The sequence below is a fragment of the Oreochromis niloticus genome, linkage group LG3 (genome assembly GCF_001858045.2).
Source record: "Oreochromis niloticus isolate F11D_XX linkage group LG3, O_niloticus_UMD_NMBU, whole genome shotgun sequence".
NCBI classification, from domain to species: Eukaryota; Metazoa; Chordata; class Actinopteri; order Cichliformes; family Cichlidae; genus Oreochromis; species Oreochromis niloticus.
The window spans coordinates 19569792-19587829 of NC_031967.2; the positions used below are offsets into that span (position 1 = coordinate 19569792).

The 18038-nt window shown below is 40.9% G+C and overlaps 1 protein-coding gene across 2 annotated transcripts; it reads left to right on the forward strand.

Annotated features, from left to right (window-relative positions):
• The first annotated feature begins 6438 nt into the window (after nt 1-6438).
• LOC100698333 (diamine acetyltransferase 2) lies at nt 6439-16251 on the forward strand. Of its 2 annotated transcripts, XM_019354223.2 has the most exons (7): nt 6744-6806; nt 7106-7157; nt 10578-10661; nt 11827-11928; nt 12020-12060; nt 12233-12440; nt 15088-16251. In XM_019354223.2, exons 1-6 carry the CDS (start codon nt 6744-6746, stop codon nt 12398-12400), a joined length of 510 nt encoding a protein of 169 aa, XP_019209768.1. In that variant the 3' UTR covers nt 12401-12440; nt 15088-16251. The 2 variants fall into 2 exon arrangements, with proteins under 2 accessions (XP_013129343.2, XP_019209768.1); XM_013273889.3 differs by having other exon boundaries at nt 6439-6806; nt 12233-16251.
• The last annotated feature ends 1787 nt before the right edge of the window (nt 16252-18038 follow it).

Genomic DNA, 18038 nt, shown 5'->3' on the forward strand with positions numbered 1-18038 from the left:
TTCTTACAGACATCAAAGCCTATTTACATTTTTTTTCTTAAACAACATATATAAAGTTAGGGTCAGTTTAGGATTATCATAAGTGAATAAACATAAAGTGCATAAACCTCAGAGGGTTTAACCCCCAACACATGAAGACGTTAAAGAATAGCTATAATGTGTAAATGAATAAAGTGGAAAACAAATGGATACATTTTATTCCAATTTTAGCATAAACCAATATAATAAATACATTGTTCCCATATGAAATTGTGCTTCAGCATCACTGGTTTAAAATGAGGCCATAAGAGGTCAAAGCCCTTATTGTAGCTTGGCGCCAGCTATTATGACAGAGATGTTCTGGATATCGCCCAAATTAAACAACTTCCCGGAAATGTGTCTTTGACACTTTATCTAAAAATATCTGCAAAATCAATGCAACCATCTCTATTTATTTCATTGTTTCTAAAGGACTGTTTGGCATAATATAGTACAATGTAACACAATATGGCAGTAATATGTCAGTAGAAGGATTTTGTTGAAGAGGAAGGAGCTTTCAGTGAGTGCTCATTGTGTTTTGGTGCATTACATTCCTTTGATGATCCATCAGCAGATCAGTTATGAAATTCTGTGCAGTTTTTTTGTTTTTGTTTTTTTACTGGTCATTCACTGGTCATAACCAAAAATGTTCCTCTTTTTGTTCCTTTTTTTTTTTGATTGACCTTTGTTATAGTTATTAATAATGACATCATATTTAGATTTGCTTGACTTTATTTGAGCTTGGAGGAGGTGAAGTGAATAGCCTGACTCCTGCAGCGAGGCTATCTTGTGACTGTGTTGTGTTGTGCTGTGGGGTGGGGTGGTACTTTTAGCAGATTGTTTTCACTTATCTCCTTACAGGGAAGCACGTTACCACATACAGTTGGTCTGAGTGATCATCCTTGTCTTATGATGACAAACGTCATTTCGATGTGAGCAGCATCTTCAAGGACGACAAAGAGTTAAATGGTTTAAGGAGCAGGACAAGCTGTGAGTGACTGTTATGTAAACCTAATGAGGGGATTTGTTTTGGAAAAGTGGTGCTCATGCCACCAGTGGAGTTTAAGAAATGTCACTCAGGCCTAGAGACCAGACAGCAACCATCTAGCATCCTCCTTGCAGTTAGCAAGCGTTTGTGTGATATTCATTGCTAAAGCCTCAGTCAACAGGCCTACAGGTGGTCAGGGAGCCCCGACTAAACCCTGGTCACTAGGAAAAAGTGTATATTTCACAACTGTTTTCTGCTGCCTCCACGAAATTAGTTGCAAGGAGGTGCTGCCGCAATCTGCTTTGGTCGCTAGCAGGTTGCTAGCGACATGAACCGTAAATAAAGACTTTTTCAAGTTTCACTACAACTCAGTGAGCAAATGGAGAGTTTTTTGCAGGCTAGTCATGTCAACTGTGGCAATCTGCTAGCAACCAAAACATTTACAAGAAGGTTTTTGCTGGTATGCTCTTTCTGATTGATTTCACCTGGTGACAGCCAGAAAACTGTAGCGACTAATCACAGAATACACGTGTTTCTCTTATAACCAATAGACGTTAACCGGTCTCTAGGCCTGTGGGCTTGTGTGTTCAAGGCCTTATGAAGATACTTAAAAAATTAACTCATGTTCAACTATAATATTTTCAAAGATATCGTTTGACATTTTGGGAAAAAGTGTAGTTGTTTTGCTTTTTTCTATGAACTATTTGAGAAGAAGATCGTGTTTCTCTCTCTAGCCAGTTAGCTTAGCTTAGCATAACAAATGAAGATAAGGTAAACAGCTAGCTTGACCAGAGATGGTATAAAGGCACGTTATGAGACGTGACACTCAAAGAAACCTGATAAGGAAGAAATCTCCAACGCTAAAGATGGCAGTTGTACTGCTTCTGTGCCCAAAGAGCCAATCCAAGAGCAAAAAAGGAACCAGTTAAAAAATCATGTTCAAATCATGCCTTGATGAGTTGACCTCTGAAATTAAACATTATAGTTTCACATGACTGCCTAAATTTAATCCAAATTGGCTACCAAGTTTCAAGACTTGCCCATAAAAGGATATTGGCCTGACTAGCAAGCAAACATGTAATTTAAATGAACTTTAGATGTTGTAATAGATAAATATTGTTGCCTTTAGGCAAAGGCTGAAAGTATACAAATCTCTCCTAAGATAAGCTGCTCCTGGCCAAATAAGCTGCAGGGACCAAGCTAAAAATGCTGTGAAGTAAAGACATTGCAGACTGCTTTTGTATTATTACTTTCTCTACACCACTAGTAATCTATAGCTAAATGAGTATGACATGAGAGTTGAGTTCTTGCGCACCACCAATCCTTTTTTCAGGGTTTTTGTAGCATTTGTCAGCGGCGTAGAGCCCAATCAGTGGCCTCTTTCCCACTCACACTGCACTGACTAATGCAGTGTTTTTGCTTCTGACTGCCTGTGAGTCCTCAAGTGCGTCTGTAAAACCGGTCAGTGGCGTCTGAAGCACGTCATCAGCAGCTCCAGAGAGGCCGCTGATGAAAACGCTGGCAGCGCTCCGCTTTTCTGCCTGCGTCGTATGAAAGGAGCCGTTAGTCAGCCTTAAAGAGCCACACAGTCTTGCTGCAGCTATTAATAGACACATAGGCTGCCTTTTTTTTTTCTTCGGGAGAACAAATTTGAAGCCAGCCCAGCAAAATCCCCCTTTCTCTGCTCATTTCCTCCCCACCCTCTACTCCGCATAGAGCCGTGTACTGTGACAAATCGCTAACAAAATTTATTTTTAGCCCTCAAGCACACCACAGTCTCTTATTTATACTGTAATGCATGCAAAGAGTTAACATATAGGCTCAGGCTAGAAAGCCTTACTGTGAGATTATACAGCAGCTGAGATGACCGCTGAATCATTCATTAATTATTAGCTCAAACCAGATTTCACTCATGACTAAGCCAGCTGTAGTTTTTGTGTAGTCTGTGTGAAACACAGGGAAGATAAGTTTAAAAGGAATTTTTTAGCTGTTGTTTTGTCACTCATTACAGAGGCATTCACAAATGATGCTTGACAATTAATTAGGTAACTGTTATCAAGGATAAGTGTGACACTACTGTCAGAGGTGGTTTTAGCCCGCTGTATCAGGATGGGCCTGCGGAACTAACTGGTGACTGTCTGGGTCCAGCAGGTCAAAGGTTAGGGAGGCAGATCAATGATATGAAGGTTGTTGGTTTGAGGTCTCATACTGGCATCTCCTCCTCTCCCTTGCTTTTATATATAGCAACCATAATTTTATTAGAGCAGATAATGGGTGGGATTTTCACAAGCAACAAGCAAGCGTGTGGACTCTCAGGAGGGGAGGGGTTTGGTTGCCTCAGAGCTTTGGGTGTTTCAAAATGAGGAAATGGGCGACTTTACAGACCTGCAGGAGGCTGCCCACCCAGTATGAAGTTAAAACGGTACTGGCATTTTTTTCCCCGTGTCGCAACCGGCTGAGAAAAAAGCCACCGCCCACCCGTGTTTGTGTTTTATTTCGGTAAATGTCAGATGCAAAGCAAAAGAGCCGTTAATACACTCTTCCGCCATTTCATCCGTTTTGGCTGCTGGTTTAAGTGACACATTATGAATGAACATGAAAAAAAAAAAAAGGCTTTGCTGATCTGTAAACAGGAGAAACTTGACGTGACCACAGCCTTCAAAATAAGAGCCTCACGGCATGTTGTGGAGTGTAAATCAAACAGAATAATTAGGTGTTGTTTGCTTGTGGGTGAGTTAAAAGCCTCTCCTGACATCGACCATCATTACACAATCATATGTTTTCCACGGGAACACAACAAGCTCCCGTGGAAAACATATGATTAATGTAAGATAGACTCTGATCCTTATAAGAATAGCAGTAACAGTACGCACAAATACTTGTTGCCAACATGTAAAAGTAACCATTATGTAATATTTTACTGTGTCAAAGTGTCTAAATCCACTACTAAACTAAAGCTGCGAAATATAAAAATTAATCTTCCTTTGAGCTCCCATAGAGCAGTAGAAAACAGCAATTCAGTGCTCAATACTCAACTGTCAAGTACCCGAAAACTGCAATTAATTACAGCTCTGAAGTGTAATAAATGCACATACTTAGTGTTTGTATCACTGTGAATAATAAGGCTGTTAAATCCCAGTAAAATATCACTCAGAGGGGCTTCAGCAGACTTTGCCCACTGGCTGTGGGTCTGCATTTGCTGACATGGCTGTTGAAACTCATCGTTTAGCAGCTGGTGTCAGAGAGTGATCTAACCCGTGTGGTATTTTCCCTGAACCACTTCTGTTTTTATGAGCGAATGCCATTGTGAGTTTGACGAAGGGGGATGCTTGAATCGGGGGGAAATGCGTTTCACAGCTTTCCACAGGGAACGCTGACTCAATTCTGTCAGTATTTAACAAAAAACATTCACTTCGTGTAGTGAAATAAAAGCAGTACAATAGCAGAGAAAGAACATAAGAATGAAAAGGTCCCCTGTGAGAATGCACTTGGTGAAAGTGGGAAGGAAGAACATTTAACAGGAAGAAACCTCCAGCAGAGCCGGGCTCAGGGAGGGGGGCAGCCATCTGATTAGTGATTGAAGGGAAAGGGAAGAGGGGGGGGAAAGTAGCATAGAGAGACCATGAAGGACACACAGGAGAGAGTAGACAAACGTTAATAACATGCAGCAGAGGCATACAAAGCCCTAACTGTTAGCAAAATAAAAGTTTTAAGTCAAATCTTAAACAGAAGGTGTCTGTAAGCTCAATTCAACCTGAGAGCCGGTAACACAGGAGAGGAGCCTGACAGCTGAAGACTCGCCTCTCTTTGCACTTTTTACTTCTCAGGGAGCAACTCTTAAACCGATTATTGTCTTAATTGCAGCATGACGATCCTTAATCTACCCCAGACTTTCATAACACTTCCACTGAGATGAGGAAAGCGTTTTCAGTTCCTCTAACTCTGCTCTCTCTCTTTTTTGTAGGGAACTTTATGCTGTTTCTCACCCTTCATCTTGTGAGAAACAGCATAAAGTCATGAGATCATCATTATTTCTGGAGCTGTAGTTCACAGTTTGATTACATGTCCACACTCTGCATCATCACATCTGAGCCTAATTTAACCCCGTCTGCCTGCTTCTGTGAATTTTTTAAGTTGATTTTTTCAAATGAAAATCTCATAAGTTTTGTAGACTATGATTTAAAAAAATAAAACGAACCCTCCATCCACACGCTGTCACCCACGCAGAGGCCGCTGTTATGTATCAGCAGTGGGTGTTGAACCACGCACACTTCGCTGCCTGCTGCTTTAATGCGTCTGTGGACACGATGAATTTAGTGCACTCATTCTGTGAAACTAGAGGAGTCGTTGTGACTGCACTGAGAAGAGCAGCACCCACAGAGATGGAGCTACAAGCCAAACTGCAAAGCCTCGTTTTGCCCCCTAGAGGCCAAAACAGCAAAAAATTAACATGCTGATATTTCCGTTGTTCGAGATGGAGCTAAAATTATCCTGTTGGTCCTAATGACCCTGAACATGTAAACTTTGATAAGTTGAAAGTTTTTGCCTTGATTCGTTGTAGAGGCAAGGCTGGGTTAGCAGCCAAGGAAAACAGGTAATTGTCCTGGAGCCCAAAACTCTCTGGGCTCCCCCAGGGTCAATGTTTACTTTGCAGCAATTACCTTTTTTTAAATCTATATTTTCAGCTTTGATTTGTGGTGAACTTGTGCGAAAACATGGACCTTTAAACTGCTGTACAGTTTGCAAGTCTTTGATGGATCAAGCATCCTCCTACGTTAACTGAAATTAATAGCGAATCCTGCAGGGGCAGCAGGTTTAATCCAGCATGAAAATGCAAGTGATTGAGTGAGGCTGCTGTGCATTTGGAGAGCTAATAAATGTGATATCTGATGTTTCTGTGTGTTTTTGATGTGTAAAATCTTTGCTTATATTAGTAAATAGATTCTAGTGAACAGGGTTTAGATAATAGGATATATGTAAAATAATGACCTGTTTTGCAAGTATCTTTATGGCTCTCCGTTATAGTAAATGAGACATTGAGTCTCAAAGGAACTACCTGTACAAATTAAAGTTCAATAAAAAATAAAAATAAAATATTGTTCCTACGTTATAATCAACCCAGTGCTTTTTGGCCACTTAAAACATCTGTACTTACCTGCCTTCTTGGAAGATCTCTTTATAAAAAGACACTTTTAATATCGATGAGACTTTTTAGCTGAATAGATAAACATGATTGGAGCTTCTGTGTTGTTTGTGGCTCAAAATGATTTGATATGATTGCCACATGTTTCACAGATTATAGGCCCGAAAGTCATTTACAACAGTTCAATACGGGAAAACACTTCAAGGGGAACCAGTGTATGCTTTTTACGTTGGGGCCCCCTAGAGGATCACTCTGGCCCCTGCAGGAGGCAGAGGAACACCAATAAAACAAAAAGGATGCTGCTCTTGAAAGCATCCGGAAGCGTTCTCTTAAACGACTGCAGCTAAAGCCTTTTAATGGACGTCCTCTAATCCTCGGGTGCACTTTCCAGTCCGCAAGAGGAGCTGACTCACCCCCCTGTCACCTCCTACCTGGAGGAGGGCGCTCTTTATTCAGTTTCCATCCTCCGTGGAGAGGCTGCGGCGTGCTGGTCCAGGCTAGACGAAGAGCTGGGTACTTCTCCAAGTGCTCATCATCCGTCCTCCGACAGGCCGCAGCAGCACTGTGAGCATCACCGCATCACATCCACTCGACATGGACTTCACCATCCGCGCGGCCAACCTGGACGACTGCAAGGACATCGCGCGGATGATCGTGGTGAGCGGACACGTGCACGTGCGCGCGTGCGGTCCAGCTGTGTGTATGACTCGGAAGACATTATTAAGTAGCCTGTAGTGGCTTACGTCAGCAGGGCTTTTCATAAACACGGTGTTGCTGTTATTATTAGATTAGTGAGATATTATCGGATGAACTGTGCTCGTCCTGCTCGTTAGTTTCAGTGCAAACAGGCTAATAAACTGCCTGTAAATAACATGTTTACTGCCAGCTGAGCAACACTGATGTCTGGGATGTCCTAATAAATGATGGCAGCTGATGCTATTTTTGTTTTTGTCCAGGAACTGGCAGAGTATGAGAAACTGGCAGAGCATGTGAAAGTGACCCAGAAAGGTAATGTATGTAGTGATGTCTCAAGTTTCTGCCTTGATCTTATCTGTTACTATTATTATAAACACTTTATAATAACCACACACTATTAAGCCCTATTAAGCATTACCCCTCCTTAGTATGTCATTTATAAACATGTTTAGTCTTGCTTTATAGGCACATATATAACATCTTTAATCACAAAAAAATTATTACATCAACTAAAACCATGTTATTTGTTTTGGTATCATTTAGAAAGTCTGAATAAATAATTAATTAAAGTTTTTAAAAGCAGCTTTATACACATACAGATTATGACATGTGCCAGTTGTTTGTGAGTGTGTTAATGGAGCTTTTATAACTACTTATGCCAGATTTTAATTCATGTTTAATTGAGGCAGTTAGTTGTTATTAGTTCAGTATTTTGTGTCACCACATCTATTGTGAAGACCATCTATATTTTACAAAGGATTTATAAATGCCTGAAAAGGGGAACTTCAAGACTCAGTCTTTGGGAACTTTACAACACAAAAAGTCAAAAGAACTTTTTTTTTTCAAAAACGGGTGACTGTAGGTCACCTACTAATCATAAGGTTGGTGGTTCAATCCCCATCTGCTCCAGTCTGCATGCCAATCAGTTGCTCTCTGATGCATCCAGAGTATAATTGGTGTGAATGTTTCAGGAAGCACTTAGAAAAGGATAGAAAAGCAGTGCTTGTATGAATGGGTGAATGAGGCAGGTTGTATAAAAGCGCTTTGAGTGTTCAGTTAGAGTAGAAGTAAGAACCAGTCCATTTACCAACATTGCTCATTTAATATTTGCAGAACACCAAAATATAAGTTGGACCACAGTCTGAGATTGTAGATGGGTTTAAGAGAGAAAGAGACCTACTGAGCAGCTAGAGCCACAGGGTATTTTAAACTAAATATATCGAAGCTTCTTTTCATTTAAAACCAACATCAATAAGGTTATCACAAAGCAATTGTGAATATATCACAGAGCATCACAAACGAGTTTAAACACCATAAACAAAGCATCCATCATATTAATGTGCCAGAGTCCCCGGGCCATGGGCTCAGGGCTTTGTGTTCCTCTAAGGATTTTTGTGTCTGTATTTAGTCTGGCTCCTTTTGTATATTACTATGATTAGTAGTCTTCCTTGAGTATTTTATTATATCCTTTGTAGTTTGTTTATATTTTAGTTGTCTTCTGGGCTTTGCATTACTGAGTTATCATCGTTTGTGGTCCCTGTCTGTTCTCTAGTCATGTCTCCGTGTCTGTCTACACCAGTGGTTCCCAAACTTTTTTTGCCAGGCCCCCCTTTTTTACAAGAAAAATGTACCCCCCCCCCCGCACAAATGCATCCTCCAAACACACACACACACACCCATATTTTGTTCAGTTTTACTTCCTTTGGTTCTTTAGATGGATTCTGTGCAGCTGTGTTCCACAGGTGTCTCCACTCCATCACTCTGCCCTTTGTCACCTTGTCCCTCTTGCTGTATGTCCCGTGCGTTCAATGTCTTCTGTGTAGTTTCCTAATTAGCAAACTAGCATCCTAGTATCTGCTTAGTTTAAGTTCTTTTGTACTTTTGATCCTTGTGAATCCAGCAGTAAACCTAAATTTTGAGTTCATTGTCACTTCTGAGTCCTGCATATTGAGTCCTAATCTTGCCACCTACACAGCAACATATGACATAATTTGAGAATGCAGGAAAATGTCTTCTGTCTTTTAGAATTACTTCTGTTCATTCCTCGGGTTCAACTTTCCTCTTGTTTGCAGTTAGTTGTTGTCAGTTAGCTATCTTTAGTCAGACAAGTGCTCCTGAATTAAACACATAAGTTGTAAGCTGTGACAGACTGGCGACCTGTCCAGGGTGTACCCCGCCTCTCGCCCTATGACAGCTGGGATAGGCTCCAGCGCCCCCCGCGACCCTGGAAAGGATAAGCGGAAGCGAATGGATGGATGGATGGATGGAAGTTGTAAGCTGCCGAGCCTGTAGAGGGCTGTGTTCCCCCTTGGATATGGCCCCCGAGATGAGCACTGATCACAACCAAACCAAACCAGTCACACTGAACAATGTTACAGGCAGAATAACATTCTCCTCAGCTTCACCAGACTATTTCACATCTGTCACATGTACTCAGGGTGAACCTGCTCTCATCTGTGAAAAGCACAAGGTGCGAGTGGTGGACCTGCCAATACTGGTATTCTATGGCAAATGCCAAATAGAGGCCGTCGAACCCTCAAGCCTCCCTTATGAAGTCTGTTTCTGATTGTTTGGTCAGAAACATTCACATCAGTGACCTGCTAAAGGTAATTTTGCTGCTCTGGCATCCTGTTCCACTCTGCACAAAGGAGCAGTTCCCGGTCCTACTGATGGGTTAAGGGCCTTCTATGGCCCTCTTTAGCTCTGCTGGAGTAACTGCCTGTCTCTTGGAGTCCATGCTCTTGAGACTGTGTTGGGAGACACAGCAAATCTTCTGGCAATTGCATATATTGATGTGCCATCCTGGAGGAGTTGGGACTACTTGTGCTACCTTTGTAGGGACCAGGTAACGCCTCATGCTACCTGTAGTGACACTGACCCTAGCCAAATGAAAAACTACTGAAAAAATAGTCAGAAAACATGAGGAGGGAAAAATATCAGTGGTCTCCAGCTGTCAAACCATTCCTGCTTTTTTGGTTAATTGATTGGTTAATCAAATCTCTCAACTCTCTCCGATTGGTTACAAACTTTGACTCTCATTTCTCGCTCTCTTCAAATAGAGGTTCAAAGTTTATTCTTGATCTTATAAAAGTTAGTTGGATATATCGCACAGCGTAACAGTTTGATAAAATCAATGATATATTTATTAAAAAATAGTAAATCTTGTTCTGCAGCTGTAAAGTAAACAGTGTCACAAAAAAGCCAATAAAAAAGACATTTTGATTAATGCATATTTCAGCTGCTTCAGGGGAACTCAGTTGTGGATGTGAAAACTACTAAAGGAAGTACAATGAGAATAAATACACAGAGTTTGTAATGTGGATTTTATCCACAGCTGGAGTTTCTGTCAGGAGCTGAAGGGAGTGCACATCCAGATGAAAAACTCTTCTAACCAAAAAATAAAGTTTCTGTATCAAATATAGTTTGGTGTTCAGTTATATTTATGTAAGCTAAGTAGATTTTATCACGCTATAATAAAGTATTTGTCTGTGAGCCGTTTGTTTCTACCACCAGGTAACAGTTTTTCCCAGGAAGCTTCGTTCTAAAATTAGGAATTATGGACCTTTGAGAAAAACCATTGCACTGTATTTTCCAACAAAAGGTCAAGAACTGGTTTTAAAGCTCTCTCCCTTGCTAAGATTACATTTTGATAAAAAGCCTCAAACTGTTAAATGTAAACTGAATTTCCCCTTGTGAAAACACTGTGTAACAGTATCTATAATTTCTTTTCAGACTTGGAGCAGGATGGCTTTTCCAAGAACCCGTTCTTTCATGGGATCATCGCTGAGGTGCCAGAACAGCACAAAACCAAAGAAGGTGAGGGAGATCATGTTACGCCCAGTTTTCACACACACTGTTGCGATCTACTGTCTAACAGCTGTAACCCGGTTACTGACACAAACTTAAAACTGATGGGTGATAAACCTCTAACAGTAACAGAAACTTACCAACGGAGTGAGCGAGCAGGAGAAACAAAAAGGAAAACTCAGGACAAAACTGTAGAGGTATATCAAGTAAAGCCAAAAGGTCAAAAACTAAGCTAACTGTAGACTCAATAGCAAGACTTCAGCACTATAAGATACAAAAAGCTAAACATTTTATATATTTTTGTATAATTACTTGTGTTGCACTAACTGGAAAACGGTAGCTACACTTAACACAAACATTAATTGCCATATAGCCATTTACATCATCCTACACATTTATTACTCATGTTACCTAATGTAACAGCACACAGCACATGTAGCCTCCCCCCTTAAACACTTCTTACATAACAAAGTTGAAGTGCCTTTCCTAAGAATGCAGTAATTAGACCATTAATATACGCTCTGCTGCCCAGCTGTGCTTTTTCCTTCCATGACACGGGTCTTTTTCCACACAGTCACCGCTGTCCACTATCTGAAGGCTTAATCTATCAGAGGCTATACTGAGAAGTAGCTACTTATGTCTTGGGCCTCATTAAAGTTGTGCTCCGCTCTCATCAGTGCTGCTTTGAGCTGCTGAAAAAACTCAATAAATCCATGAACTGTCCAGAGCCAATCAGCAGAGAAGTTAGCAGCCAAATAGTTTTGGACTCAGAATCATCAGATTCATCAAGTCACTAGCAACATGACTCCAGATGTTCTGCTACCTCCAGGGAACCAAAAACAAAAAAGAGAAGTAATAGTGGTTAAAATGACCTAACCAGCCTCACCACTGGGAAATGTGAGGTTTCATTTATAAAGATTGTTGCACGTAACTGTGAGCAGCACCACAACTCATATCACTTTTTTCACTGATGTGAGGGAAGTGATACATATTTATGTGTTTACAGTGTAAAGTAAAGCATTATGCTGTTAATAATCATTGTGCTAAATGTTCAGAGTCATTAACCCAGTGGGAAGGAACACCAAAACGAATACACAAATTTCATGAATACTGAATTTAGCTTCTTCTAAATATCGGTTATTTTTACACACTCAAACTTTTTTTCTTCTTTCAGGGCACACAAAGATCGGCTATGCACTTTACTTCTATTCCTACAGCTCCTGGTCAGGCAGAGCCATTTATATGGAGGACTTGTACGTGATGCCTGAGTTCAGAGGTACAGTACAGCCTCTGAGAAGATGTCTCATCATCACTGTGTCCTTATATTTGCAGGAAATCTCAAGTAATGCACATGATCTGTCTTTCAGGGAAAGGCGTTGGTAAAGCACTAATGAGCAAGGTGGCACAGGTGAGTGAAACATGTGAACACTGAGGAAGATAAACCTTGAGGCTTTTGTTATGTTCAGTATTTGCAGGAAAACATGCTGAACAGTAACTCAGAGGTAGCATACAGAAACAGCTTCCATGCTACATCTACAGCAGTCATTCCTGTCTTCCTTCTTGGTTTTGCTCTCCTGTAGCTGGCTCTGGCTGCTGGTTGCCACCAGCTCAACTTCACCGTCCTGGACTGGAACAAACCATCGATGGACTTTTACCTCAGCCAGGGCTGCTTCGATATCACTGCTACCATGGGTTACCACTGCCTGCGCTGCGAGGGGGAGGCTCTGCAGCACCTGGCTCAACCTTAACTCAACCCTCGTGACCTTTCGTGACCTTCGCAGCCATGAGGTCAGCCCACACACTGCAGGGATGGAGCACCACTCAGTGGCCTCTTTCCAAAACTTGACAAGCTGATTTTTATTGACTGTTTGCTAATCCCTGCCTCCCTTAACTACAACATTCTAACTTTAAAGCCATTTAGCAATGTGTTGCATATTTACTATAACATTTTTCACCATTTTTATGCAGCAAATGTCACCTACATGTTGGTAACTAGCCTTTACCTTACGGATCACTTAAAGTGGGTAGAAACACACCCCTACCACAGTATAATATTTAAGAGATATAACTTTTAAAATACCTGTCATTTTAATGGAGAGAGACAGAATACATATGACGTAAAAGTTCTAAACTGAGTTGCATATTTTCATTGACTGAAATAAGTATTTGATCCCCTACAACCCAGGCAGAATTCTGGCTCCCACAGATTGGCTGTGTGACTATGTGGCACACGGATTACAGTCAACCAATGAATCAGTGATTCCACATTTCAGTCTCTTCACCACCATGGACAAGAACAAAGATCTGTCAAAGGATGTCAGGAACAAGATTGTAGAGCTGCACAGGAATGGGATGGGCTACAAAACTATCAGAAATAGAAGACATACAGTATAAAAGAACCATCAGTCAGCCTCAGCCTGGATCTCCATGCAAGGTCTTGCCTCATGAGGTGAGGGTAACCATGAGACAGGTGGTAGACCAGTGCACTATTAAAGATCTGAAGGCAGTTGGGACCAGAGTCACCAAAAACACCATTGCTAACACACTACTCTCTAATGGATTGAAATCTTGCAACACTTGCAAGGTCCTTCTGCTCAAGAAGGCCTGACTTAAGTTTGTCAGCTGAATGTTTCAGTGAAAGCTTGGGAGAAAGTGCTCTGGTCGAACAAAACAAAAAAATTGTATCTTTGGCATCAACTCGACCTGCCATGTTTGGAGGAAGAGAAATGCTGAGCATGACTCAAACACCACCATCCCCACAGTAAAGCACGGAGGTGGAAACATTATGCTACAGCTAAAGGTACAGGACGACTTCACTATACTGAGGGGCCAATGGACCGTGAAATCTTGGGCAAGAACTTTGTTCCCTGAGTCAGAACACTGAAATGAGTCATGGATGGGTCTTCCAGCAAAAAACACACAAAAACCCACCAAGATAAAAAGGAGTGACCTACACCAGTGTTTCCCAACGTTTTGGAGCGATAGCACATATTTCACATTAGAAAAAGCACACGGAACACCACCAAACAAAAATGTCACAAAGAGCATATTGATCATTTTCCCCTGCGCACTAGGTACAGTGGAATTGGCTCGGTTTGTCCCCAGTATACCTGTTTTTTCTTTTGACCACTGCTAGGGCCTTCATCTGGGTCGGAATTTTCTCCAGGACCCAGGTCAGATTGACTACTTTTTCTTTTCAGATATTTTCTATTGCCTGCATTGTCTCACAGCACGACTATTATGTAATTTCCTCTTCTTCTGTTTTACTGGCAGTTGGCAACACATTTAATTAGAGCAGGTAGTTGTACTGCCCTCCAGTGGAAGAGGATGTAATTGTTCTGCCTGTTACTGACGCTGATTGCTTGGAGTACTAATCAGGTGGAACCAGATAACAGTGGTTGGGAGACACTGACCTAGACAGCAGTTTAAAAAAAAGTATTTAGAGAGTTTCCGTGAAGAGGAGTGGGCCAAAATCTCTCCTGAGACGTGGGCAAACCTGGTGACCAACTACAAGAAACATCTTACTGCTTATTTCACTCAGTGACATGCAAATACATTTAGAAATGTTTAATCTGCTGGATGTTTGGTTGATATTTTGTCTCTCTCCATTAAAATGAAACTACCATCAAACTAGAGACTATGTGAGACTAAGTGAGCAAACTTACAAATTCAGCAGGGGATCAGACATTTAGTTCCCCCACTTATATGAATGACATAAAATTAATTGTCTGATTTAGTTGCAGTAACATTTTGCCTCTCAGACAGCGGCTGCTCCACCCATGATTTGAGGATTTTTCTAATACAGTGTGTAACGCCATAGAATAAAACAGTCAGCTAGTTACAGTATCTACATTCCTCCTGAACACCAACATTACACATATTCCAGATGATGTTTTGCACATTTAGTGCCTATAGAAAAATTACACCATGCCTGAATTTCACTAGAAACTTGTGAAATGTGAGGCTCTCTGGTCTTCTCCGGTACCTGTTGACGAGCACTGGAACAACTCTGCACCGTGGAGAAACTGGCCAATCACTATGCCGAGCAGGGATTTTGCAAATGGTCATTTACTTTTATGTTGAAAAGAATATGCAGTGTCAAGTGTTGGAATGGGGAAGAAATGTGTGCAATACATTTAAAAAGTACAATACAGAGACACTGAAGCTGTTCTGTGTTTTCCTCGTGTGACGTGTTAAGATTTCTGTGATAAATGATGAAACATTTAGACAACAGGGTGTGATACATGTGTATGTAGTGACATTTTTAGACAACTTGTGACCTAAAGTATAAGATATGATCCGAATTTTGTTGGGTTTTTTTATGCACAAAGATCCTGAAAAATCTTATGCATTGCAACACTAAGAGATATGTTCAGTGTACGACTGTTTTAAAAGTTTTTTGTATCTTATCCCTTTAAATTTACTCTAACGACAGCAACCAAAGAGTCAGTCACCTCTGCCTCTCGTCTTCCAGATGAGGAGCGCTGCGAAGCTGTTGTGAAGCACAGCGTTGGTATTTGCACTGTTTTCTTCTTTTTTTTTTTTTAGCTGTTTATGTGTGTTGAGTTCTTGTGATGAGAGTGTGCGCTAAAGGAATCAGCTGGACTCAGACTAAAACCTCCATCTTTGCAGCCAGACGTGCGGGACTGGTTTCAAAGACCTGGACGAAGCCTCGAGTCAAACAAAAACAATCCATCTGGTCGAATTTGAAAACTAAGAGAAAATCTTGGACCGGGCTCAGTGCACGTCTTTGAACCTGTCTCGCTAAAATGAAAGCGGCGTAATTCTGGTCTGCACTTCTGTTTTATATTCAGTCTCAATTTTTTTTTCTCAGAGAGGGCTTCTTTCCAGCAGTTTAATGAAAACAGGCTGAGCTGGAGGTTATATTTGGTTTGTTTTCTTTCTCTCTAAACAAGTAGAAACCACTGACCATTCTTTGTTACTTTTTGCAATTTGCATTTACAAAGTAATTCACTCTGGAATGCGCAGTATTTTATTTTATTTATTTAGTTAGCTATCCATCTTTGGGACATCGAAATATTGCATGTCTAATGTGCAAAATCTGCAGCCTACCTCAGTTTTGCAAAGTAAATCTTTGTGCTGTTACAAAGTGCATTTCCACAAAAATCCACGCCGAGTCCAAGGGATCACGAGGGGATCATTATGTCTTATCTGCAGCTTCCCATCAGAATTTCAGACCAAGCGCTATAAATTATTCAGTCTCAAACTGTTTTCCCAACATGGATTTCCCAAAGCACTTCAAATCAAAGTTCAGCCCTTGTTCCTGTCAATCACGACTGCAGTAAATCTCAGAAGAGACGCTTCGTGCATAAAACAGCAGCTCACCAGTTTAATATTTTTTAAGATGTTTCCTCAGTTTTTAGTGTGTTGGATGTGTGTGTGATTACAACACTGTGTAATAGCAGAGGAGGCAACCATGATGCATTCTCACTTCCACAGCTGTGCGGCCGTGTTATCCAGTGTACCATAAGAGCTCGTATTCAGTGTTCCCGGTGAGGTCGGTGTCGTTAATGTCCTCATATTTCCGATGTCGTGTGTGAAATGACCGAAAATAAAAGTTCTGTGGAAACCTTGTGAATTAAGGCTTTTCGGGATATTTTCGACTTCATCCGCTGAGTTTTTAAAAAAAGAGCTTCATGAGATGCATAAACTCCCTCGGCTCACAGAGGAGCAGTAAATTCCTCAGCTGAAGTCAAAACATTGAAAAGAATATCACCAAAAATGGATCCATAAGTTTTTCATCTGATATTTGAAGCCATGAAATTGCCACAAAAGGTAGATGCTTGAATTTCGGGTCATTTGCTGTGTCCAAAAACAAACAATGAATAAAACACTCAACCTGTATGAGAGTCGGTGGTTTCATGTTGTGAATCAGTCTTGAAAACCAGAAACTGTCCACCTGTTTGTTGGTTCATTGATTAGAGTAATAAAATCTGTCAGAATTCAAGGTGACACGAATGTGCAGCTGTGCATTTCTTCTTCAGTCTGTTTGTCTTTCTTTTATTAATATCGGACATATAGATTTAATATAACTACAAAGTTGATGAGTTGTGCTATCCAGAGCTAAAACTTTAATGCAGTTCAATTTGGCCAATAGGGGGCGTACTGACATCACCCATTTTTTAAAATCCCAGTTTGGTGTCATTTTTTCTCCAACTATGCTCAATACATACTGTGCAAAAGTCTTGATTTAGTCCTCATTTCTTTGTGTTTTACTTCCAAGCAGCCAGGCTTTGCAGACATTCTTTGAAGTGCTCTTGAGGAATCGTTCTCCAGGCTTTCTGAAGCTCTTTCAAAGTTTTTCTTTGGACACTGGCTGCTTTTTCACTCATTTTCAGTCCAGTCCTTGTATTTGGTCATCATCAGAGGAATGTGTTGTTTGTTTGTTAAGCCACAAGACAAACATATAAATCAGTCAAGACTAAAAAGGGCCCTTTAACTCAGGGACCACTGCTGTGTCAACACAAAACAGACAAGTTAGCAAAGAACCAATTTTAAATTGTACTTTTAGGCACAAAAACACATAATTTGTTCCCATTTCTTTAGCTGAATCTATGAAAAATATCAAGGATAACAAAGTTTGACAGACACAAAACAACAAGCTGATTCCCAAAGAGCCATTAGCCAAAAACTTAGCACATCTCTGCATGGTGTGCAGTGTGGCTTTAAAAAACAGCTCATGAAAAAGATACAGTTATGAGGTACATTTAGATTTTTATCCACCATGCAATACTGGAAAGCATCTGATTGGCAGTGGCTTCATTTTCCAGCATGACCCAAACATATTGCCAATGCAATAAAACACACAGTGAAACACTATCAGCCATGGATTGGCCTCCCCAGAGCCAGACGTCAACATCACAGAAGCAGTGAGGGATCATGTTGACAGAGAACAGAACAAAAGGCAGAAACATCCAAAGAAGAGCTTTGAATGTCCTTCAAGAAGCCTGGAGAACTATTCCTGAAGATGACTTGGTGAAATTTTAAGAAAGCTTGACTATGTTGAAGAATAAAGATGTTGTAAAAAATGTTGACTTTCAAGATCGCTGCAAGTGTACAAACTCTGTCTTTGTATAAGACTTTTTACACAGTTTTGAATACTTTAGCTTCCACATAAATATACAAACGTCTGCTATATTTAACAGGACTTACACAGATCAAACTACAAGTACCTGCTGCTAATAGGGGCAGGGATAGCTCAGTAGGTAGCCCATGATCGGAAGGTTGGGGGTTCGAATCCACTGAACGGCTACCCTGAGGTACCCCTGAGTAAGGTACCGTACCCGGGCGCTGCACTGGTGGCTGCCCACTGCTTCACTGGGTGAATGGATTAAATGCCGAGGAGTAATTTCCCTACGGGGACTA